The 25,792-nt window shown below is 48.9% G+C and overlaps 2 protein-coding genes across 2 annotated transcripts; one reads left to right on the forward strand and one right to left on the reverse strand.

Moving 5' to 3' along the window:
• Window positions 1-396: 396 nt before the first annotated feature.
• Window positions 397-4,727, reverse strand: LOC119366712. Its single transcript, XM_037632455.1, has 8 exons — window positions 4,651-4,727; window positions 2,380-2,866; window positions 2,134-2,290; window positions 1,575-2,017; window positions 1,363-1,483; window positions 814-1,253; window positions 568-721; window positions 397-443 (listed from the first exon to the last, which is right to left on the reverse strand). The coding sequence occupies exons 2-7, from the start codon at window positions 2,845-2,847 to the stop codon at window positions 587-589; spliced, it is 1,764 nt and encodes a 587-aa protein (XP_037488352.1). The 5' UTR covers window positions 2,848-2,866; window positions 4,651-4,727; the 3' UTR covers window positions 397-443; window positions 568-586.
• A 15,493-nt stretch (window positions 4,728-20,220) lies between these two features.
• On the forward strand, window positions 20,221-21,972 carry LOC119366713 (acyl transferase 15-like). Its single transcript, XM_037632456.1, has one exon. The coding sequence runs from the start codon at window positions 20,349-20,351 to the stop codon at window positions 21,747-21,749; it is 1,401 nt and encodes a 466-aa protein (XP_037488353.1). The 5' UTR covers window positions 20,221-20,348; the 3' UTR covers window positions 21,750-21,972.
• The last annotated feature ends 3,820 nt before the right edge of the window (window positions 21,973-25,792 follow it).

Here is a 25,792-nt window from a genome sequence, read left to right on the forward strand (position 1 = left end):
CGCCAAGGCGCTGACTTCGAAATTAATAGCAATTTGAGAAGTCAAAATTGTCATGGTTGCGGCTAGCAGCATGTATGGACCATCATTTTTGACCGTACCGGACCAATATTAGAACTGTATGTATGGAGATCTAGCGAACACGGTTCAAATTAAGGGGAAACTTGATAGGGTAAAGTGTGATTACAAGAAAACCAAAGGAAACTCATGCAACTAACACATTATTATTGGAAAAAAAAGTTATGCAGAAGTAAATAAGGACTGCCCGGGCTGAAAATGTAAATTATAAATTTATTGGTGTGTAGGTGAGCCGTGTGAATGGTGACGATTTGAAATGGCGGAGGTAGAGTAGCTATGGCTTAGTGGCGAAGGCGGCAACCACCGCAGCCTCAGCAACTGCTGGGCGCGCGGTTTCATCATCACGTGCCCCTCCTTGTTTCTCCTAGCTGCATGAATGACGGTCACACATAAGTAACCATTCATTTATTGGCACACTCATGAATATGTAGCCAGTTAATATATAATACTCTATTTTTCATTGAGGAGATATATAATGATCTATAATATTACCTGAATCGGGAATTTTGGACTAGGTGGATCTCGTGGTACCGTTGAGGATGTTGTCCAGCAGTTGCGAGAAGGGTGCTGGTAGATTCGGCTTATCAGGGACCTGGAGGGGGTGAAACATCCCACCAGGGGAATTCTTTGCCATGGCATGAAGAACCTATAGCATATAGGCGTCATACATGAGTGAGTTGATGTAATTACTAAATTGTCATGAAACTTGGATTAATGGATCTCCAATCTTGTACTTACGTGGTTGTTCACGTCTCCGCCGAGAGTAAACGTGTGGACAGGTACTTTGGAGACGAAGTCCTCGGCTCCATCAAAGTAGTCTCCTTTGTTGATCAGTCCATCGGAGAAGAGCAAGATGATGCTATTCCAGTGTCCACGGTAGCTGATCAGTTTGTGGGCCTCGAAGAGGCCAGACGCCATGTTCTTCGTGCAGGCGGACCGTCTCCAGGACGGGCTTCTTTTGTAGCCTTTTAACTCTGTATCGGTCGAATCAACTATTTTCATATCAGACGTGCACGTGTTCGGGGTTGACATGACATAAGTGTAACCAAGACAGCTATCCACGAGACGGATGAGCTTCTCTTGCACCAACCAAAAGATATTGTCCACAGTTTTATAATCTGGGGTTGAGGTGGTACTGTCAAATGCATACACAATCACCACGTCTAGTGGCCACTTCCCTACAAATCAATATGCCATTGACTCAATTATATATATGTGTTCCTAGCAAGCATATATCATGATCACTCTTGAATTCAGATCGGGTCGAATATTTGTTGTTACAAATACCTGCGCCATTGAGGATGGTATCCACCAGCCTCAAAAAAGGCACCGATAGACTCGGTTTTTCCGGGACAGGGAGGGTGTGAAACGTGCCTCCCGGTGAATTTATTGCGATGGTGAGAAGATCCTATAGCATATACTCATGATATGTGCGCAAATTGAATTGATTAATAAGCTGGACATAATTTGGATTAAAATAAACCTGGTCAAATACGTACTTGGTTATATGCATCTCCGCCAAGAGTAAATGTGTGAACTGGAACTTTGGAGATGAAGCCCTGAACTCCATCAAAGAAGTCGCCCTTGTTAATCAACCCATCAGAGAAGAGCAAGATGATGCCATTCAGGTGCCCGTGCTCGCTGATCAGTCTGTGTGCCTCGATGAGACCAGCTGCCATGTTGTTCGTGCAAGCATCCCTTCGCCAGGCTGAGCTTCTTGGGTACCCACTTGCCTCTATCTCCATGGGGTCAACCAGTTTCATCTCAGATGTGTACGTGTTTGGGGTGGACATGACATATGTGTAGCCAAGGCAACTATGAACAAATTGGGTTAGCTTCTTTTGCACCAACCAATAGACCTCACGATTCACCTTGTTCCAAGCTGGGGTCGAGGTGGTGCAATCAAATGCTGACACAATCACTACATTTAACGGCCACCTCCCTGCACATAAACATTGACCATTCATCATTTACGCAATCACATGTTTGTTTCCAAGCAAGCATAATTTTATGAATACTCCTATATTGGGATTGGATCGGATGATTTTGTATATATACCGGAAGTGGGACTAGGATTCTTCTCACTGTGCATCGTGGTATCATTAAGGATGTTATCCAAGAGTTGGGAGAAGGGCACAGATAGGCTTGGCAAGTCTGGAAGAGGGAGGGGGCTGAACATCCCACCTGGGGAATTTGCTGCGATGGTGCGAAGACACTGTAGCATATACACATGATATCGATAAAAATGAAATTAATTTTTTTTAAATATAATGTGGACTGGCTTAGCTCCAGTCAGATTCATACCTGGTTATATGCATTTCCGCCAAGGGTAAACGTGTAGACGGGCACACTGGAGAGGAAGTCCTCAGCTCCATCAAAGAAGTCGCCCTTGTTAACCAACCCATCAGAAAATAACAAGATGATTGCATTCATGTTCCCGTTTTCATTGATTAGTCTATGTGCTTCATAGAGTCCAGATGTCATATTTTTGACACAGGCAGTCCTTTTCCAGGACGGGCTACTTTTGTAGCCATTTCCGTTTATCTCAGCAGAGTCAACTAATTTCATATCCGACGTGTAAGTATTAGGGGTTGACATGACGTATGTGTAGCCGAGGCTGCTACCCCTGATGCGGGTGAGCTTCTCTCGCACCAACCAAAACACATTGTCTACCTTGTACCAGTCCGGGGTCGATGTGGTGCAGTCAAATGCATACACAATCACTACGGCCAGTGGCTCCTTCTCTGTGCGTCCATCCACTGGTCCGCTCATACTGGGTGTTGTGCAAGAACTGCATTAATGTTTAGACGTAGTGTGTCAAAAGTTTTTTTTACCTAACTCATGTGTAAGGGAAATCTAGCAAAAAGAGAGCCATAGACACACATAATATGTAACTTTTCATCAATTTGTGTATGTAGCTGCACATAAAAATGTAAGTTGCGCTCTCTTTCTCTTAGTAAAGCACAAAAAAAATTAATGAAGTGTTTTTGTCTTGTCATCTAATACCATATTAACTTGGCAGTTGCGCTCTCTTTCTCAACTCAGCACACATGCTTTAAATTGTATATAATATGATACAGAAAACACAAGAAATACCAGAAAGGTTTATGGTGGTCTTGCTTCTTTATCCCAGCTAGCTAGCTAGATTTATGACATCTTTTCTACTTCCATTGCTCTGCTTCTGTCAAGTTGTTCGGTTCTTTTTTTTCCGATAAAGTGTAGATTTTATTGACTCAATATGAAGCATCAAATGGATACAAACACAATGAGCACACACCCGGCCTCTGCATAGTTAGGATGCACACAACCAACATCAACACACACAAGAAAAAACACACCGGCGAATAGCAAAGTCATACAAGACCAATGCTATGCCTATCCATAAAAAAAGAACTCCAAAGCATCAAATACGCAATGGACAAACTATGGCAAAGACCTTATCCGCACCAACTTTCTCATGACATCACAAGGACGACAAGGTTCTTCAACATCAACGCCTTCAAGAAGGAACCGATGATCAAGCGCCGCCGTCACCGGATCCAACCATCAAAGGCTAGATCAAGTTGTTCTGTTCTACTTTGAAGAAATTTTAAGACGGTCCTAGTAAATGTGAACCTTTCATTTTCTGCAGTTCAATGGCTCGTAGATTTATTACCTCTTCGAAGGTAAGAGTTTGTCAATAAGGTTTGTGCGGGTGAATGTAGACTTTTCTCTATGTACAAATAAGGAAGGTAATAATAATTAATTAAACCATGGTGTTAAATAAGAAAATATATAATATGCTCATTAATATTAATGTTACTTCGGCCTGGATTAATATTTATTAGTCAACTACATGTTAGTCATATAGAAGTATGAGTTGTATATTCATGTACTGGGTAAAATAATGTAAAATTCTATTCACATAATACCATAGAATGGTAATGGAAAAAAACTATTTTAATTTGCAAAGAAATTCTCCTATCGTTTTTCTGAAATTTGCACAATTGAATAAAAGTTGGGTCACAAGAATTTCATGTGCCTAAGAAATGAGAAAAACGGGGGTAGGGAAATATCGACTACAATCTTTCTGGAGGTAACTAAAGTTTTTCTTTAACGATAATTTTTTTTATCGGCATATAAGGCATCGTACATGTTATGTAGTCGTCGCGAGGTGGTCTATGGACCTGGATGTAATTTTTACTTCAGCCGTGTTTTGTACTATCTAGACAGTTGATGAATAGATCGTAAGTTTTTCCCGCAAAAAAAGAAAAGAAGTATGCAAACTTTGATTACGTGAAGTTGTTTCTTCATGCAAGCTAGCTACTAGTAGATTTATGACATAGTTTCTACTTCCATTGCTGTATCTGCTTCCTGTGAAGTTGTTTGGTTCTAGTTTGAAAGGATAGTTTTTAAATACTGCTCCCTGTGATTTTCGTTTGTGATATATATAGTTTAATGATCAACACATGTTATATCAGGCAACAGTTTGACATGTATCAGGACACCTATAACGGGCATTTCTGAAGTAACCAACAAAAGAACAAGATATAAAAAGTATAGAGAAGAGATTAGCAGGCACTTGGACATACATACCTGGAGATTGATATAGCCGGCTGCTAGCTAGCTCCAGGGACGGGGCACGCGTGTCTGTGTGTTTGTGTCAAGGAAATGAGTGGTGCTAGATCCATATCGAGCTGCTCTTAAATGGAGGGAGTTGCGGGGGAGGTGTACTCCACTTGTAGCTAATCAAAACAAAATATCGACACAGCTTTTTTGCCTCACCACGATCGGGATCCACATGCACTTTGGTGCACGCAAGACAACAAAATATATGTGAGAGCAGAAATACAATAGGTGACCTTTTTTTCCTGTGTATTTGGGCGATTGCTAACCAACTTGTGTGCTTCCTTCGAAAAGGATGATTATCCTGGGCCTCCGCATCAAACGGTGTACACAACCATCAAACGGTGGTGAGCTCACCGTTGGCGGAAGCTGCAATGCAACGGGCTGCTTTATGTGGGAGAAATCACCAATTGTTGTGGCGGCTGCTACAAGACGGCAAATCGCCAATTGTAGATATATGGATGTGCAGCTACTCGAGACGAAGAGGGCGTGAGGGGTTGAAGACAAACGTGGAGGGGTGCTACGCTTCGGAGATGGGTCAACTTGGGCTGGGATACGATCCATTTCCCACGTGGTCCAGCTGGTGCAAGACAGACGGTTGTACAGCGCCCAATCCAACGGCTCGCAAGGCAGTTTAGAATTCGCTGTCATCAGCCGGCTTACGCCTAGCAGGTGCCAATAACTAAACAACTTTGCCTTCCACTGTTCAAAAGTTAAAAGAGCACCAGCTGATTAATCTCCGCCTAAAACTAAAAGCCAGATAGAAATCGGAAGTACTAACAAAGATGAATCGTGCATTATTCCTTATTTTGACGGATGTCAAAAAGCTCAGAGTATAGACATCATCTATATATACATATATAATACTCCTTGCAGAGAGTGCATAGCAAGAAGCAAAAGAGGCCGAACGAAACAAACCCGCCATCGCCATACATTACAGATCGGTGGGAGCGTCACCCAGCGTATGGTGGAACACGACCTCGGTCCAGCATGTGGAACCCCCGGCAATTCGCCGACGGCCGCCCATCCAACGTGGCGGTGCACCGAAGCATCCTGGGCCAAGTCTCCCCGTCCAGCCTCACCCGCAAAGCCACCGACGGCACGCCGCCGTTGCGAACGCGCTCGTCGTATAGCTGGTCCGGCAGCCCGAGCCCACCGCCGGTGACCACGAAGGGCACCTCCACGACGCTCTTTCCCGGGACGCAGAACCCGCCCAAGTGGTCGGCGCGCGCGAGGGGCACGCCGTCCAGGTCCACCACCGCGCTCCCCTGCGTGAAGCACCGCTGGCGGCGGCGCGGGATGGGGTTCTTGGCCCGGAGGACGATGTGGAAGGAAGGCTGCACGGCCGCTGGGTCGCCGCTCCCAAAGTCGAGGCCCTCGAAGCTGGTGATGTACACGGCGAAGTCTGGCGGAGTAGTGCCCCCATAACAGACGGCGAAGCCGAAAAGCCCGACGAGCAGTGCCGAGCCGAGGAGCAGGAGCAGCGCGCGCACCAGCCATGGATGCGACTCCATGCAACCTGCGTCCCCCATGGATCTTCCTCCTATAACTAACAAATTAACGATATTGATGGATGGATTTACCTAAGGTGGCCAGGTTGTTAGACTATGTATAGCTTCTGTACTTATGTACGTATTGTAACACAATCATTATATATAATGAGATAAGCCACCCCTAGAGGGTTGCGCTGGTTCCCCAAAACTTATTGTCTTACATGGTATCACGTTAGGTTACGATCGCTTCCGCTTCTAAACCCTAATACCCGCACCGCCGCCGCAGCCGCCGCCGCCTTCACCGCAGCCGCTGCGCCACCGATCGCGCCGCCGCCATGTCGAGCGCCGCCACCACCGGTTCCACTGCTGCGGGCTTCCTCCCGGCCTCTCTTGCGGCTCTGCTCAACCTCCCGCTCGATGCCGTCTCCGTTCCGGCTCCGATCGGGACAAGGAGCATCGGCTCCGTCTTCTCCACGCCGCCGGCGCCCTCACTTGGGCGTGACCTCGTAGTCCACACCGCGGCGCCGCCGTCCGCTGCGGACTCCGCAGGCGTCGTCCCGCCGCTCCTGCCGCAAGCGGATCACACCGCCCCGCTGGCGGGGTTGGCGGTGTCCGAACCGGCCGCGAGCTTTGCGGCGCCCGCCCTGGCTGCGGTCCCGCCTCCTCCCGCATCGGCTTCGGTGCGTCTGGCTGCCTCCATGGTGTTTGCACCCCAGGCAGCCTCCTTGATGGGATCGTCTTCGCCGCCGCCGTTTCACTTCGGTCATCTCATCACCATCAAGCTCTCCGCCGACAACTACATCTTCTGGCGTGCGCAGGTTCTCCCGCTCTTGGGGAGTCATTACCTGCTAGGCTACGTCGACGGATCGCTTCCCTGCCCACCCGCGCTGGTAGACAGCGTGCACGGTCCGGTCTACAATCCGGCCCATCGCGTCTGGACGGGGCAGGACCAGGCGAACCTCTCCTCCATCCAGGGGTCGCTCTCGATGGCAGTTGCCGGCCTTGTTGTCTTCGCGAAGACGTCTCATGAGGCCTGGACCATCCTTGAGCGCACCTTTGCAGCGCAGTCCCAGGCTCGTGTCTCTGCACTCCGTCGTCAGCTTGGAGAGTGTCAGAAGCTTGACTCCACTGCCACTGAGTTCTACAACAAGGTCAAGGGCCTCGCCGACACATTGGCCTCCATTGGACAGCCCCTCACCAACTCCGAGTTCAACTCGTTTATTGTCAATGGTCTTGATGAGGAGTATGATGCCTTAGTCGAGATCATCAACGAGCGGGGCAACTCGACACCCATGCTGGCACACGAGGTTTTCTCTCGGCTCCTTCTCACTGAGCAACGGGTCGAGACTCGCCGCACCCGGGGCACTGGCTCCCTCTCGGCCAACGCCGCCACCAAGGGTGGCCGCTCTTCTTCATCACCCCGGTCTCCCTTGGGGCTGCCACCATCGCCCGCCTCGGCCCCCCCACCTACTGCGACCTTACCGGGGGCTGGCGGTCCACGTGTGTGTCAGCTTTGTGGCCGCGATGGGCACTGGGTCTCCATGTGTCATAAGCGCTTCCAGTGAAGCTTCCTTGGTCTTGGCAATGACGGCAAAGATACACGCAACAATGCCCGTCAGGTCGCCATGGCTGATCGTCCCGCGCCGCAGAAGCAACAGGGACACACTCAGTCCTACTCCATCGATCCACACTGGTACATGGACTCTGGGGCGACATAGCATCTGACCAGCGAGATGGGGAAGCTTCACACTCGTGAACCCTATCATGGCTCCGACAAGATCCACACCGCCAATGGAGCAGGTATGCACATCTCTCATATTGGTCAAGCATCTCTTCTCACTAGACGTGCCAATAGGAATCTTCAGCTTCGCAATGTTCTTCGAGTTCCATCTGTGACCCGTAATCTTCTTTCAGTTCCTAAACTCACACGTGATAATAATGTGCTTTGTGAATTTCACCCTTTTGATCTTTTTATTAAGGATCAGGGCACGAGGGACATTCTTCTTAGTGGGCGTTTGTGCCAGGGCCTCTACCGTCTGGAGCATCCTGGCGTCGCTCGCGTTTTCAGTGGAGTTCGGGTCTCTCCGTCACAGTGGCATGCTCGTCTTGGTCACCCGGCCACACCTATTGTCCGTCATATTTTGCGTCGTCATGAGCTTCCTAGTTTGTCTAGTAATAAAGATGTAGCAGTGTGTGATGCTTGTCAGCAGGGGAAGAGTCATCAACTTCCTTTTTCGGAGTCCAGTCGTGAGGTGAAACATCCTTTAGAACTTGTGTTTTCAGATGTATGGGGTCCTGCTCAGACTTCTGTCAGTGGTCATAATTACTATATCAGTTTCGTTGATGCTTATAGTCGCTTTACCTGGCTTTACCTTATTAAACGCAAATCTGATGTGTTTGATATTTTTGTTCAGTTTCAAAAACATGTTGAACGTCTTCTCAAGCACAAAATTGTTCATGTCCAGTCGGATTGGGGGGGCGAGTATTGCAACCTCAACTCTTTCTTTCAGTCGCTTGGGATAGCTCATCGTTTAGCATGTCCACATACACATCAGCAGAATGGTTCAGTCGAACGTAAGCATCGTCATATTGTTGAAGCTGGTCTTACTCTTTTGGCCCATGCATCTGTTCCGTTTCGGTTTTGGAGTGATGCTTTCACCACTGCATGCTTTCTCATCAACCGTACTCCTACTCGTGTTTTAAACATGAAGACTCCCATTGAGGTTCTCCTTAATGAACAACCTGATTATACCTTTCTCAAGGTATTTGGGTGTGCTTGCTGGCCGCATCTTCGTCCATATAACAAGCGCAAGCTTGAGTTTCGTTCTAAGAAGTGTGTTTTTCTTGGCTATAGCTCTCTTCATAAAGGTTACAAATGTCTTCATGTTCCCACTAATCGTGTCTATATATCTCGGGACGTCGTGTTTGATGAGCATGTTTTTCCCTTTGCCAACCTTCCTGTGTCTACTGTCGAACCACCATCCCTGCATTCATCCTCTGTTGCTTCTGACCAATTTGATGATGTTGCATACTCTCCTTTGCTGTTACCTAACCATGGTGCAGGAACCGGACGTGGAGCTCGTTTGGAGCTGTTGGAGGATTCACCATCATCATCGTCGTCTTCTGGTGGGCACGTCGATCGCCCTATGTTGCATGGCGTCGATTCGCGTGCTCATGCATGGTCACCCGACGAGCCCGTCGCGCCGAGCATCTGGACTGCTCGGTCCGCTACGCCAGCGATCGCCGAGTTTCCAGCGGCTCGGCCTTTTTCGCCAGCGGCCGCCGAGTCGTCCGCGGCTCGGCCCGTCACGCCGTCTTCGCATGCGGCTCGGCCCGTCACGCCGTCTTCACCCGCGGCTCGGGTCCTCACGTCGCCTTCATCCGCGGATCGGCCTGCGACACCGGCCGCGCCACGGCCCACTATGCCGAGCTCGCCAACGGCCCGGTCTGTGATGCCGGAGTCGCCAGCTGCTTCGTCTGCTCTGCCGGTTTCGCCGGTGGGCCGGCCTTCTTCGTCGACCGAGTCTTTGCTTCAGGAGTTGGGTTTGTCTCAACCACAGCCTCCTATTCTTTGGTGTGATAACATCGGTGCAACATACCTTTCTGCAAATCCAGTATTTCATGCCCGAACGAAACACATTGAAGTTGACTATCACTTTGTACGGGAACGTGTATCGCAGAAGCAACTCCAGATCAAGTTTATCTCATCTAAGGATCAACTTGCAGACATCTTCACTAAGCCTTTACCACTGCCACAGTTTGAGGCTTGTAGGCGCAATCTTACCCTTCTCAGTTTTTTAGAAAGTGGCTAAGATTGAGGGATGGTGTTAGACTATGTATAGCTTCTTTACTTATGTACGTATTGTAACACAACCATTATATATAATGAGATAAGCCACCCCTAGAGGGTTGCCCTGGTTCCCCAAAACTTATTGTCTTACATAGGTATATACGTATGAACGGCCGGCAAAGGTTAAAGTCCCTAGGGGATGCGATATACGCGGCGTTAGAGATAATAAAACGTACGATAAGACGTGTCAGCCTATAACTTATCTTGAACCAGCCTATATATAACTTAATATAAGACGTTTTTGCAACTTATATTATGGTACGCACGTAGGTAGCCTAGTATATTTTGAAGAGCCATAGTATATTTTGAAGAGCGAGAGAGATAGAGATCGAGAGGGAGAGATGGGTCAGGGCGGGGTCGACCTAGAAGAACCCTACCATGCCGTCCTCGGTGCCGACGTTGAAGCGGCGGCACCGTTCTTGGGCGACGCACCACCACCACCACCACCACCGGAAGGCCGCCCTCTCACTTGCCATGAGACAGTTTGCGCGACCCTCTTTACTCTCGCTGTGATTGCGGCCACGATCTGGGCCGAATACCTGATATACGTCAGCGCCCCGTCGATCTCCGTCCACCTCACAGGCCTCGACGGCATCAACCTGGCCAGGCCGGCGCGCGTCGTCTCGCCGGCGTTCAACCTCACGCTGCGGATGAACAGGACGTGCGCCGACCACGCCGACATCGCCGTGTCCTACGGTGGCGCCGCGCTTGCCTGGGCGCGCGTGGCGCCGCAGGACTGCGCGGCGGAGCGGACAGGGAGGGACGTGGCTGTGGTGGCGCGCGGTGCTAGGGTGGGGCTCTCGAGGCCGGTTCGGGAGCGCATGGCCGCGGAGCAGGGGCGCTCCGGGGCGGTGGATCTGGACGTCGAAGTGGTGATCTACAACGACGGGCCAGATCCCTTCTTCCACCCCTTCGCCCCCGACAACCGTGACAAGGTGATGCTCTGTGAACTGAGGACGGATGGACGGCAGCCGTCGGAGTCGCCGCCTTGTCCTTGGTATTCATTGATGCCAGTAACCGTGTTTGATTAGATTAGATAGCATGGAATTTTTACGTGCCAAATAATCCTTCAGTTACGTGATCGCCATGCATATTTTTTTTGCATTAAATTAATGCGTTCATATCAGTCACTTAGGTCGGGATCATGTGCATTTATTTCAGATTTTTCATTTTTTTAAAGGCATATCTTTCAAACCGCGTGTCCAAATTTAGATCCCTTTTCACTGTTGGAAGCTTGCGACAAGAGGGGATGTTTCGACGAATTTTTTATGCCTATTTTGGTGCTATATGGGGCATCTCTGTTACTACATGGTGCAACTTTCGTACTGCAAGGTGCAATTTTTCACAAAACCAATTTTAGAGCTGAATGATCTAACTTCCTATGTGGTTGCAACCTAGCAACCACGTGAATCAACTCTTTGTGTGTGCAACTAGTCTACGGTCCAGTCAACTATGTAGTAATTGACGTGCAACCCTCCTTTCTATTCGTGGATCTGTAGTATTCATTGTCGGCACACACTGCCCCACCTACCATATCAGTGATATTTGCAACTTAGTGGGGGCACATGGAGGTGGAAGCACCGGAGCAGGAGGAGGAGGTGGGGGCGGAGATGCTGGCGCCGCTGCAGGGGAAGTCGTGGGACGACGAGCAGGAGGCACCGGCGGCGGTTCAGGACTGACACTCAAGGAGTTCGAGCTCACCCAAGTGGAGGAAGCGGCGGAGCAGCAGGACATCCTTGGTTCCATCCAGTCGAAAGCAGAGGTGGAGGCCTACCGCCGCTTCTTCCGCGAGATGGCCATCGAGGGCGGCGAGGCCTTGGCTGTCAAGGAAATCAATGAGGAACCGCCACGGTTTAGCCCTTCCGCCAATGACCACGTCGCCGGCAGCTCCGGCACGAACTCCACCAACATATCCAACGATTAGTAGTGTAGATGGTAGTTTGAGAGTAATTTCCAGGTAGATCATGGCTGTTGCATGTGTTTGGATGAGCAGTGTGGTTGTGAAGTGTGAAATATATGTGGACGCGTCAGCGGGTGTTTGGTGGCTCAATTTTGCTACGTGTGGTTGTAGATGCTCTCGGCTCGACGCGGTTGCTCCAGGACCGGTCTGTGTGGGAGTCCCAACATGACTAGGATCGTGTCCTACCAATAAAGATTTTTTTCAGGGACGTGCAGTAAGAAAACAAGTGGGTAGTTGGATTGAAGAGATATTTTTGGTGTGATTTCAGGCTATCAAACGTCCACGATGCAGGATATGCATGCTCGCCACGAATATGATCTCGCCTGCAGTTTTGCGAGAAGAAGAGTGGATTCTGACCGCGCCAGTTTGTACGTATGTACACCATTTGTCAGTAAGGATAATACACGCAGTGTTAGACTGTATTTACATGTGTATATTGTAACGTTGTATACCACCTCATTATATATATATATATGTGATAGGCCACCCCTAGAGGGTTGTGCCGGTTCCCCCAAAGCCTATTGTCTTACATGGTATCACGCTAGGTTACGTCCGCTTCCGCCTAAAAACCCTAAACCGCCGCCGCCGCCGCCGCCACCGCCGCCGCCGCCGCGCCCGCCGTCGCCGTCGCCCGACTGCTATGACGTCCGCCGCTGCGTCCGGCTCCACCGTCACCGGTTTTCTGCCGGCCTCCCTCGCGGCACTTCTCTCGAGGCCGCTGGATGCCGCCTCCCTTCAGGCGCCGATCGGGACACGGAGCGTCGGCTCCCTCTTCGCGCTCCCGCCGGCTGCTACATCGCCCGGGCAGGCGCTTGTGGCCCACACCGCCGCCGCCCCGTCAACCGCGGCTGTCGCGCCCTCGGCCACTGCGCCGCTGGTGGCGGAGGACGTCGCGCTGGCAGGCTTCGCGGCGTCAACCGCGGCCATCGCGCCCTCTGTCACCGCGCCGGCTGCCCCTCTGACTGTCTCCACGGTGGTCTCACCTCAGCCAGTCTCCTTGATGGGATCGCAGCCGCCGCCGCCGTTTCACTTCGGCCATCTCATCACCATCAAGTTGTCGTCGGACAATTACATCTTCTGGCGCGCGCAGGTTCTTCCGCTTCTTGGGAGTCACTATCTGCTTGGCTATGTCGACGACTCTCTCCCTTGCCCTCCTGCGCTGGTTGACAGCGTGCACGGTCCGGTCTATAATCCGGCTCACCGTGTCTGGACAGGGCAGGATCAGGCGAACCTCTCCTCCATCCAGGGGTCGCTCTCTCCGGCCGTTGTTGGGCTTGTTGTCTTCGCCAAGACGTCCCACGAGGCATGGACTATTCTTGAGCGCTCGTTTGCGGCACAGTCGCAGGCTCGTGTATCTGGGCTCCGTCGCCAACTTGGGGAGTGTCAGAAGCTTGACTCCACCGCCACTGAGTTCTACAACAAAGTCAAGAGTCTCGCCGACACGCTGGCCTCCATTGGACAGCCCCTCACCGACTCCGAGTTCAACTCGTTTATTGTCAATGGTCTTGATGAGGAGTATGACGCCCTAGTCGAGATCATCAATGAGAGGGGCAACTCCACGCCCATGCCAGCACACGAGGTCTTTTCACGCCTCCTGCTTACTGAGCAACGAGTCGAGACGCGCCGATCCAGGGGCAACGGCGCCCTCTCGGCAAATGCCGCCACCAAGGGTGGTCGCTCCTCTGCTTCATCCAGGGCTCCTTCGGGGCAGTCACCACCACCCGCCTCGGCCCCTCCTCCTACTGCGACGCTACCAGGGGCTGGCGGTCCACGTGTGTGCCAGCTTTGTGGTCGCGATGGGCACTGGGCCTCGAAGTGTCACAAGCGCTTCCAGCGGGGTTTTCTTGGTCTCGGCAATGACGGGAAGGATACACGCAACTTTGCTCATCAGGTCGCCATGGCTGATCGTCCGCCGCCGCAGAAGCCACATGGACACACTCAGTCCTACTCCATTGATCCCCACTGGTACATGGACTCTGGGGCGACAGAGCACCTGACCAGTGAGATGGGGAAGCTTCACACTCGTGAAGCCTACCATGGCTCCGACAAGATCCACACCGCCAATGGAGCAGGTATGCACATCTCTCATATTGGTCAAGCATCACTTCTCACTAGACATGCCAATAGGAGTCTTCAACTTCGCAATGTTCTTCGAGTTCCATCTGTGACACGTAATCTTCTTTCAGTTCCTAAACTCACTCGTGATAATAATGTGCTTTGTGAATTTCATCCTTTTGATCTTTTTATTAAGGATCGGGGCACGAGGGACATTCTTCTTAGTGGGCGGCTCTGCCAAGGTCTCTATCGTCTGGAGCATCCTGGCGTCGCTCGCGTCTTCAGTGGAGTTCGGGTATCTCCGTCACAGTGGCATGCTCGTCTTGGTCACCCGGCCACACCTATTGTCCGGCATGTTTTGCGTCGTCATGAGCTTCCTAGTGTGTCTAGTAATAAAGATGTAGCAGTGTGTGATGCTTGTCAGCAGGGGAAGAGTCATCAACTTCCTTTTTCGAAGTCCAGTCGTGAGGTGAAACATCCTTTAGAACTTGTGTTTTCAGATGTATGGGGTCCTGCTTAGACTTCTGTTAGTGGTCATAATTACTATATCAGTTTTGTTGATGCTTACAGCCGCTTTACCTGGCTTTATCTTATCAAACGTAAATCTGATGTGTTTGACATTTTTGTTCAGTTCCAAAAACATGTTGAACGCCTTCTCAAGCACAAAATTGTTCATGTTCAGTCGGACTGGGGTGGCGAGTATCGCAACCTCAACTCCTTCTTTCAGTCGCTTGGGATCACTCACCGTTTAGCATGTCCACATACACATCAGCAGAATGGTTCAGTAGAACGTAAGCATCGTCACATTGTTGAAGCTGGTCTGACTCTTTTGGCCCATGCATCTGTTCCGTTTCGTTTTTGGAGTGATGCTTTCACCACTGCATGTTTTCTCATCAATCGTACTCCCACTCGTGTTTTGAATATGAAGACTCCCATTGAAGTTCTCCTTAATGAACAACCGGACTACACCTTTCTCAAGGTGTTTGGGTGTGCTTGCTGGCCCCATCTCCGTCCATATAACAAGCGTAAGCTCGAGTTTCGTTCCAAGAAGTGTGTTTTTCTTGGTTATAGCTCTCTTCATAAAGGATACAAATGTCTTCATGTGCCCACTAATCGTGTCTACATCTCTCGGGATGTTGTGTTTGATGAGCATGTTTTTCCCTTTGCCAAACTCCATGTGTCCACTATCGAGCCACCTGTCATGCATTCATCCTCTGTTGCTTCTGACCAATTTGATGATGTTGCATATTCTCCTCTATTGTTGCCTAACCATGGTGCAGGCACTGGTCGTGGGGCTCGTTTGGAGATTCTGGAAGTGCCATCTTCCTCTTCGTCGCCATCGCCTTCATCCTCGGCACCTTCTGTTGTGCATGAGGAGCACATGGCGCCCCTGCATGGCCTCGGTTTCCGTGCTCATGCACGGCCGATCGACGTCCTGGCCCGGTCGCCTCTGGCTTCTGGGCTGCCTTCGCCATCGTCGCGCCCTGCAACCCCGCCGACTGGGCCGGCCTCCTCGGTCCCCGTCTCGCCCAGGGCGTCGGGGCAGTCATCACCAGGCCTGGCCTCGCCCGCCCCTGCCTCGCCCAGGGTGTCTGGGCCCTTCTCACCAGGGCCGGCCTCGCCTGCTCTCGCCTCGCCAAGGCCGTCTGGGCCGGTGTCACCGGAGCTGGCCTCGCCCACTCTCGGTTCGCCCATGGCCTCTGAGCCCCTGTCGTCGGGCCAGTCTTCGCCATGCAGCCCGGAGTCGTCTGTCCCGAGCTCTCCTGAGGTGATTCCTGCATCTCCGGCGACCGTCACGTCTCCGTCACCTTCGCCTCCGCCGGCTCCTGCTGCTGCTCTACGTCCACATACACGCAGTCGGAGTGGCATTTTTCAGCCTAAGCAACGTCACGATGGCACAGTTGCTTGGTTAGCGGCGTGCATGTCTGCTGCTCTCGCAGATCCATCCTCTGAGCCACGCACGTATCAAGCTGCTATGCGCATTCCTCATTGGAGAGAGGCCATGGAGCAGGAGTATCAAGCGCTTCTTCGCAATCAGACATGGACTCTTGTTCCTCCACAATCACGGGTAAATGTCATTGATTCCAAATGGGCTTTCAAAGTGAAGAGGCATTCTGATGGGTCCATTGAGCGCTATAAGGCTCGTCTGGTTGCTCGTGGTTTTCGACAGCGTTTTGGACTTGACTATGAAGACACCTTCAGTCCAGTGGTCAAGCCTACTACCATCAGACTTCTTCTCTCTCTGGCTGTTACTCGAGGTTGGTTTCTTCGTCAGCTTGATGTTCAAAATGCTTTTCTTCATGGTGTCTTGGCGGAGGAGGTTTACATGCGCCAGCCTCCGGATTTCTCTGATCCGGATCGCCCTGATCATCTCTGTCGTCTGTCCAAGGCAATTTATGGTCTGAAGCAGGCTCCTCGTGCTTGGCATGCTCGTCTTGCAATGGCTCTTCGTGCTCATGGTTTTGCATCATCAACTGCTGACTCCTCATTGTTTCTTCTTCAAAGGCCTGAGGTTACTATGTACTTGTTGGTCTATGTAGATGATATCATTTTGGTCAGCTCCTCTCAGTCGGCTGCTACTGCGCTTGTTCGCTCACTTGGTGCTGATTTTGCGGTCAAGGACCTTGGGAAGCTTCATTACTTTCTTGGTGTGGAGGTTACTTCTCGTGCTGCTGGCCTTGTTATGACGCAGAAGAAGTACTCTCTGAATTTGTTGCAGCGAGCTGGGATGCTTAAGTGCAAACCGACGACTACACCCATGTCTACCACTGATAAGCTCAATGCTGTTGATGGTGTGCTTCTTTCTTCTTCTGATGCGACAGAGTACAGGAGTATTGTTGGTGGGCTCCAGTACTTGACGATCACGCGACCAGACATTTCCTATGCTGTTAACCGAGTCTGCCAGTATCTGCAGTCACCCCGTGACACTCATTGGTCTGCTGTTAAGCGGATTTTGCGCTATATTCGTTTCACGGTGGCTCATGGTTTGCATATTCGGCCGTCTGACTCTGGTTGTCTTTCAGCATATTCTGATGCAGACTGGGCTGGTAATCCGGATGACAGGCGATCCACGGGGGGTTATGCTGTCTTCTTTGGCTCTAACCTGATTGCCTGGAGTGCTCGGAAACAGGCTACTGTCTCGCGTAGCAGTACTGAGGCTGAGTATAAGGCTGTGGCCAATGCCACATCAGAGATCATCTGGGTACAGTCCTTGCTTCAGGAGTTAAGTATACCCCAATCACAGCCTCCTGTTCTTTGGTGTGATAACATCGGTGCTACATACCTTTCTGCAAATCCGGTATTCCATGCCCGAACGAAACACATTGAAGTTGACTATCACTTTGTGCGTGAACGTGTCTCTCAGAAGCAACTACAGATCAAGTTTATTTCTTTCAAAGATCAACTTGCTGACATCTTCACCAAGCCATTACCTTTGCCACAGTTTGAGACTTGCAGGCGCAATCTTACCCTTCTAGATTCATTAGAAAGTGGCTAAGATTGAGGGAGGGTGTTAGACTGTATTTACATGTGTATATTGTAACGTTGTATACCACCTCATTATATATATATATGTGATAGGCCACCCCTAGAGGGTTGTGCCGGTTCCCCCCAAAGCCTATTGTCTTACACGCAGGTTTGTATGTTTCAATACATTTTTTGCAGGCACACATTGCAAGCCATGCATTGCTGGCCATTGTTGTCTTGTAGCGTGCCCATCGTACGTGGGGTGCTGAATATCACCGTCCTTTTCCGGAGAAAAATATTTCTGTGTCGGGGTTTAAACAGAAAAGATGGTCCCGTGCATCACTAACTGAGGGCGACATCACATGGCTGTAGCTCAGAGGGAGGGAGAGAGAGAGAGAGATCGCTCCAGACAACCGCACAACCGTGCGTGCTCCACACCACTCGAGTCGAGATCGGTCTTTGTGGCTGACGTCGCTCCAATGACGCCGGAAGGTCATGCATTTTGGTAACGTAATTTGATTCCTATAGAATTGTCGCTTTTGCAAGAAAAAGAACCTAGATCTATTATAAAAGTTCATTACAAGTATAAAACGATCTACACATAATGTAAAAATACATTTAATTAATCCTTCAGACCATCGAACGACCACTACCGATGCGCCGCTATGGCCGCTCTCGTAGCGGAGCCGGACTAACCTTATCGATGACAGGCGGGAATTATTCATACAGAAATTTGATTCAAACACACAGGATCGAAAAGCGTTATTTGCTTCTTACAGGATTATTATATTTGTGGGAAAGCTTGTTAAGTATGTACCATTTTAAAACACAAATAACTTTTTCATGAGGTTTCAATCAACAACACTTCTCCTGCGAAATTCCCGCTATGCTTGGGGACCCCCCTCCCCCACCCCTCCTCGAAAGTTTTGAAAGTTATTTTTGTCTATCCATATAAATCAAAATAATTAAGGAGTTAGTCCCATGAGTACTCGTACAAAATTTCCCCTCACCATGAGTTAATCCTCTCGAATGCCACCTCCACTAGAGAAACGAATGCTCACCCTAGACAGCAGTCTTCAGCTTCTTCACCGTCATCATTATGATCTTTTGTCACCTCAGCGCCGTATACCATGTTGGATCCGCCACGAAACGACGACTGAGCTCCTTCTTGAAGTTGCTCGTTCTAATCTTAATTATAGACATCTACTCGTGAGTATTGTTTCACGTCCCTACCATACATGTTCATATCATGTAAGCACCATACATGTACAATGCTTCATATAACCATCTACTTGATCCAAATCCAGTTTGCATGCATCTCAAGTTATATGTTGCACAAAATGCAGTATATAAGAATCTAGCTATAATTCCATATTAAACATTTCTTCAAGAGTTGGAATAATGTACTTGACACAAGGTCGGGATAAGTTCCCTTAGAAACTAACTACATCTGGTCACTCACGGTCGAGTCTATGTATCATGCACTTATGACACTCAGAGGTTCAATAGATAATACTAATCAAATATGCAACCCGAAGATACCATGATAAACTAATATTTTCATCTGGATCCTTCGGAGTGGAGTTGTGGTAATTACAGACAACCCCGCTTGTCACATCTGGTTAGTCATTTAAATAGCGTAAAATATGTATCCACGCACAAGTGTTGCCAATATATATGGTGAATGGCCTGAATACCAAATATGTATTCTCTGCAGTAATAAGTGTGGGAGGGTCTACCTTAGTATATGGTCTCTTTGACTAAGCAGAAATGATATTTCTTTAATAGCAAAAACTCATCGGCCTTGCAGGTTATTTTTCATTGCATGCATTGGCTTCGTATAGACCGTCTATGTTACATCGGGCAGAGTACCAACCGCAGTTCAAGGCAATGTTTATATTGTGGGAGCGGATGACCGGGGAGATTTTTATCCAACATGGGTGGCTCTATAATCTCCGGATTGGTCCACCTCCTCCATAGACATAGGTATAGTATCGGTCTTATATGACTTTAATTTTGCCAATTGGTCATTTTGATTACTTTAGTCTGACTTCTTCTTTTGGTTATGTGCATTTTCCTATGCAGAGGCTTGATGTGGGTCTTAATGTTTTGTATATGCTTCAGGCTATATTTTAAGTTAACAGATAAAAGAAGATCATGTACCTGATGATGAAAAGGTAGAGCTGGCCAGGGATGCTTCCAAGGACAATCTGTTTCGATGGCTATATAATATAAGGCTTGACTCAATGAGCATGTCAGATTAGATTTTTTAGTTGGTTATAAGATTTGATCAATTGAAAAGGGTAAAAATCATTTTTGTGGACCACATATTCACACCTATAAATGCACACTACCTTTATAGTAATGATTTTTTGGCGGACACAGCTGTTCTGATCCTGAGCTTATGTGAGCTAGTGTGAACAGTAAAACCAAAAAAAGTTCATAAAACTCTGAATCTTTTTAGTGCGAAACATTGATAAATATTTTGATAGCATGCAAAATTTCATCACCAGATGACATTCAGAAAAAAACAGGCAAAAATAAATAAAATCAATGCCCTTTAGTCCCGGTTCGTGTCTCAAATCGGGACTAAATGTCTCATTTAAACCGGGACTAATGCCTTCCCGACGCCTTAACCGCTCGAACCAGCACTAATGCTCACATTAGTCCCTTCCATACTGCACTGCACTTCTATATGTGGCGAGGCAACCACAGGATCCACATCCACTAGCTACGTACTAGACACACGCACACAGGACAGAGATAGAGAGAGTGTGTGTGTTTGTGTTTTCCGTCTACTTTAGATCCACGTACGTACGCACTAGCTAGCTAGCTAGCATCGAAGATGAGCTTCGCGGTGAGCAAGTGCCCGCCGGTAATGGTCCGCCCGTCCATGGAGCCGGCTCTGGGGAAGACGCAAGTGGTGCAGCTCTCGTCCTGGGACAGGAGCTACGTGGGCTTCCAGGTCGCGGCGCTCCTCATCTTCGACGGCCCCGTCCACCAGCCCGTGGAGGCCATCAAGAAGGGCCTCTCCCGGGCGCTCGTCCACTACCAGACCGTCGCCGGCCGCCTTGCCGCGGCCGATGACGACGACGACGACAGCGTTCTCCACGTCGCCTGCACCGGGGATGGTGTGCCCTTCGTGGCCGCGTCGGCGGGTTGTGCCCTGCAGGACCACGGCCTCCTCGACGCGCCCGTCTCCACGAGTCTCCTTGATGGGCTCGCCTTGTGCTACGCTGCCGCGGAAGGCTGCCGGCGCACCGACCCGCTGCTGCTCATGCAGGTCACCGAGTTCGCCTGCGGCGGGTTCACCGTCGGGGTCACGTGGAACCATACGCTGGCTGATGGCGACGGCATGGCGCAGTTCCTGCAGGCCGTCGGCGAGCTCGCCCGCGCTGAAGCCGATGATGTCTTGGTGCCGTCCGTTGCACCGGTGAGGGACGGCCGCGCGGTGTCCCTGCCGCTGCTCTCGCCGCCGGTGGTCGCCGCAAAGCAGTGGCTGATGCTGGACCGCGGCGGCATGGGCCTCGTCTACCTGGACATCACCGTCCCGGTCAAGCTCATCAACCGCATCAAGTCCGAGTACAAGGCCGCCCACGCCGATGACGGTGGGTACTGCACGACGTTCGAGGCGGCGGTGGCTGTCCTGTGGAGGTGCCGCACCCGGGCGCTCATCGGCGGCGATCCGGACTACGACATGTCCACGCCGGCGCCGCTGGCCTTCTTCGTGAACGTGCGCAAGCACGTTGGCGCGGCGGCAGGGTACTACGGAAACTGCGCGGTGGCGCAGCTGGCCTTGGCGACGACCGGGGAGGTGGCCGGCGCCGGGGATGGCGGCATGAACGATGTGGTGGACCTGATCAAGCGCGCCAAGGACCGGGTCCCGGAGCTGCTGCGGAACATGGGGGGCGGCGGAGGTGCCGTGCCGGAGATGGGAGTGGAAGAGATGGCAGCGGCCTTCGGGTACAACGCGCTGATGGTGACCAGCTGGCGGAACATCGGCTTCGACCGCGCAGACTTCGGCGGCGGCCCGCCGGCGAGGGTGGTCGGACGGTGGCAGCAGTCGACGGTGCCGGGGTGCATGGCGTTCCTCTCCTGCAGGGCCACGGCGGCCGACGGCGAGCGGCTGCTGACGCAGTGCGTCAGGGAGGAGCACGCCGCGGCGTTCGTCGCGGAGCTGGACCAGCTCGCACATGCACATGCACCGTCGTACGCCTCAGCCCTCAGTATGCAACTGATGAACTGAATTGTTGGTACGTAGGTAGCAGATTGTCACGTGCATATGTTGCCGTTGAGTTAGTCCGATCCAGGTGAATAATGCTGCGTTTGTGTTGAGGGATGGAGGGTGCCCTAGTCTATTCTATGAATGAATATTTTATACTATATAATAGGACCTTATTTGTGAATCATGCAACGATGTATATTTAGAATTTTAATTAAGGTATGATTTTTGCAGAAAAGTTTTTAAAGTGTCCACGTGTAAAATGTTAATTTGTACTCCCTCCGTTAGAAAAAGCGTGTCCCTCAAATAGATGTATCTGTACGTCAAAAAATATGATTGTACAACTCGGTGAGAAAACCATCGAGGCAAGTAGCTTCGTTATGTTTCATACCGAACACCACGGCACTAGTAGAAAAAGGGTCAAATGTGAAGCACAATAGTGCCAGTTTGAATTCCAGCCGGCACTAATGTGTACATTAGTGCCGGTTCGTGGCGGCGATCAATAACACCGGTTCGTGGCGAACCTTTAGTACCGGTTCATGCCATGAACCGGTACTAAAGATGCTGTGTCAGCCTGCGGTCAGGCTATGGGCCCACCATCACAATTTAGTGCCGGTTCGTACCACGAACCGGTACTAATGAGGTTATGGCAAGCTGTTTTTAGTCCCACATCGCTCCCATAACAAGCCTTTTACCACCTTAAATATGTTATTTCTCAAACTATCACAAGCACTTGGTCTTCATTGAACTCTATGTGTAGAATTTGTGGCCGCAATATGAGTCTTCATCGGTTTATAAATCATTGATGACTCATATTGACAATTCAGATTGTACACACAAAGATCATTGATGATCAAAGTATTTTTGATGTTATAAGATCATATTGACAATTTAGACTGTAAAGAAATATAAGATCATGATCTAAATGCTCTTATATTTTTTGCGTTCAGTATGCACCAACTGCTAGGCGGGAGGAGCTGTTTAGTACCGGTTCGTGGCTAACCTTTAGCACCGGTTCGTGCCACAAACTGGTACTAATGAGGTTGTGTCAGGTAAGGCTAGCTGGGGCCGCACGAGCACCTTTAGTACCGGTTCATGGATAAACCAGTACTACAGTTTCTTAGTAAGCTGTTTTTTAGTCCCACCTCGCGAAGAGAGAGGGACTAGGAGCGGTTTATAAGCCCTGGGTACAGAGACGATGAAGAAGAGGCTCAATGCTCACGTTGCTTAGCTTCAAGCCTTCAGGAATATGATAGACTGCACGGAGCTATGCGCAGTGCAGTTTACACTATTCCGAAAGGCTTGAAGCAAATTAACGAGCATTGCACCTCTTTTTTATTTTTAATAACTTATTACAACTCCGGACTTCTTCTGTTATGGCAAAAGCTAATTGCACGTCGGCATTTCTTTTTTTTAAACTTTGTTTATAACTCCAGACTTTGACCATCAAGTTTTGCAGAAAAAAAAAATAGCAGGAAAAAAAATATAGCTGAAAAGAAAAAAACTATATAAAATGACCGTGAAATTGAAAATCACTACAAAATAAACTCTGAAAATGTTGAATTTTGGCAAACTAGATGAAAAACTACTCAGAAATAAATAGAAGAAAATAAATATAACAGAAAAGAAAAAACTATACAAAAAACTACGCAGAAATAAATAGAAGAAAATAAAGCAGAAAAGAAAAAAACTATAAAAAAATTGGGGCGCTGCCCTGTGGGCCTGCTAGGCCACGGGCGTGCAATTACAGGCCTTAAAGGCCCAGCAGACTCACAGGGCAGCGCACAGAATTTAGGCCCACAAGCCTGCTATATAGAGGAGTTCAAAGATGTAGCCGCGGCTGGGTTTATAAACCAGTGCGGCTGCCCTTCGCCCGGCGAGGTGGGACTAAACTTTGGGGTGGCAGCGCGAGGCCTTTAGTACCGGTTGTAGCCACCAACCGGTACTAAAGATCACCCTTTAGTACCGGTTGGAGCCACCAACCGGTACTAAAGGCCTGCTCTTCCCGGCTCTTGGCCTGGCCAAAGTTGGCCTTTAGTACCGGTTGGTGGCTCCAACCGGTACTAAAGGCCCATCCTATATATATAGCACTTACGAAAATTTCAGTTACATTTCCGCACTTTCGTCTCCAACCTCTCGACATCGCCGCGCGCCGCTCGATCCCGTCGTCGCCGTCCGTCGCCCGTCGTCCGTCATCGTCGTCGCTGTCCCCGCCGCCGCCCGTTGTCGTCGTCGTCTCGCGCCGCCGCCCCGAACGCCGCCGCCGTCCGTCGTCGTCGCCGCGGTCCCGTACGTCGTCTCTCGCACCCGCGCGCCGGCGCCCCCGCCCCGTACGCCGCCGCCCTCGCCCCGTACGCCGGCGCCCCCGCTCGTACGTACGGGGCGGCGTACACACACATACACACATATACACACACTACACACATACACACACACACATTTTTTACTTATTTTCTGTTTTCTGTTTTCTGTTTTTTAGAAAATTTAATTAGATATTAATTAGCTAGGTATGTGAGATTTGAACTAATTGAATAATTAATATAACTAGTTTATTTTTAGTAAGAAAATTGTCGAACTAGTTTATTTAGGTATATGAGATTTGAACTAGTTGAATAATTAATATAACTAGTTTATTTTTAGTAAGAAAATTATCGTATCTGAGATTTGATTATCTAATTAAAATATTATAGTTAGATATATATTCGAACTAGTTTATTTTTAGTAAATGCTTAGTTGAACTAGTTGAATTAATATATAGAACTAGTTTATTTTTAGTAAATGCTTAGTTGAACTAGTTGAATTAATATACAGAACTAGTTTATCTCTACTCCTAATGGAGCAGTTGGTAGTCTCGCTTCCAGGTTTTTTTTCGTCCCACCTCACCCGGTTTTTTTTGGTACTTCTTTGGTACTTCCTCCCACCTCCCACCCGTTTCATTTTGCTGATTTTTTTCGTCCCTCCCCTACCCCACCGGTTTAGTTTCGCGTCACCCTCTCACACAACGAAAAAAATCTTAACGGATCATAACTTTTCATGCGTCACCCACCCATCAATGCAATTTGATTTAGGAAACATATAATAAATTTTAAGGAAACAAATAACAGACTTTAAAGAAAAATCCAATTTTAAGGAAACAAATCAATCGATCCATCCAAATCAAACGATCCATCTCATCAATGCAATTTGCTTTAGGAAACATATAATGGATGTGAAGGAAACAAATAATAGACTATCTAAATCAATCGATCCATCCCATCAATGCAATTTGATTTAGGAAACATATAATAAATTTTAAGGAAACAAATAACAGACTTTAAAAAAAATCCAATTTTAAGGAAACAAATCAATCGATCCATCCAAATCAAACGATCCATCTCATCCGTTTCATTTCGCTGGTTTTTTTCGTCCCTCCCCTACCCCACCGGTTTAGTTTCGCGTCACCCTCTCACACAACGAAAAAAATCTTAACGGATCATAACTTTCCATGCGTCACCCTCCCATCAATGCAATTTGATTTAGGAAACATATAATAAATTTTAAGGAAACAAATAACAGACTTTAAAGAAAAATCCAATTTTAAGGAAACAAATCAATCGATCCATCCAAATCAAACGATCCATCTCATCAATGCAATTTGCTTTAGGAAACATATAATGGATGTGAAGGAAACAAATAATAGACTATCTAAATCAATCGATCCATCACATCAATGCAATTTGATTTAGGAAACATATAATAAATTTTAAGGAAACAAATAACAGACTTTAAAAAAAATCCAATTTTAAGGAAACAAATCAATCGATCCATCCAAATCAAACGATCCATCTCATCCGTTTCATTTCGCTGGTTTTTTTCGTCCCTCCCCTACCCCACCGGTTTAGTTTCGCGTCACCCTCTCACACAACGAAAAAAATCTTAACGGATCATAACTTTCCATGCGTCACCCTCCCATCAATGCAATTTGATTTAGGAAACATATAATAAATTTTAAGGAAACAAATAACATACTTTAAAGAAAAATCCAATTTTAAGGAAACAAATCAATCGATCCATCCAAATCAAACGAT

The sequence above is a fragment of the Triticum dicoccoides genome, chromosome 2B (assembly GCF_002162155.2).
Source record: "Triticum dicoccoides isolate Atlit2015 ecotype Zavitan chromosome 2B, WEW_v2.0, whole genome shotgun sequence".
NCBI lineage: Eukaryota > Viridiplantae > Streptophyta > Magnoliopsida > Poales > Poaceae > Triticum > Triticum dicoccoides.

Bases quoted from the DNA above. Each gene is read 5' to 3' on its own strand.
- LOC119366712 (XM_037632455.1), bottom strand. From the start codon at position 2,847: ATGAGCGGACCAGTGGATGGACGCACAGAGAAGGAGCCACTGGCCGTA. The intron at 1,484-1,574 runs GTACGTATTTGA...TATATGCTATAG, and splicing joins GCGGAGATGCATATAACCAA to GATCTTCTCACCATCGCAAT. The intron at 722-813 runs GTAAGTACAAGA...TATATGCTATAG, and splicing joins GCGGAGACGTGAACAACCAC to GTTCTTCATGCCATGGCAAA.
- LOC119366713 (XM_037632456.1), top strand. From the start codon at position 20,349: ATGAGCTTCGCGGTGAGCAAGTGCCCGCCGGTAATGGTCCGCCCGTCC.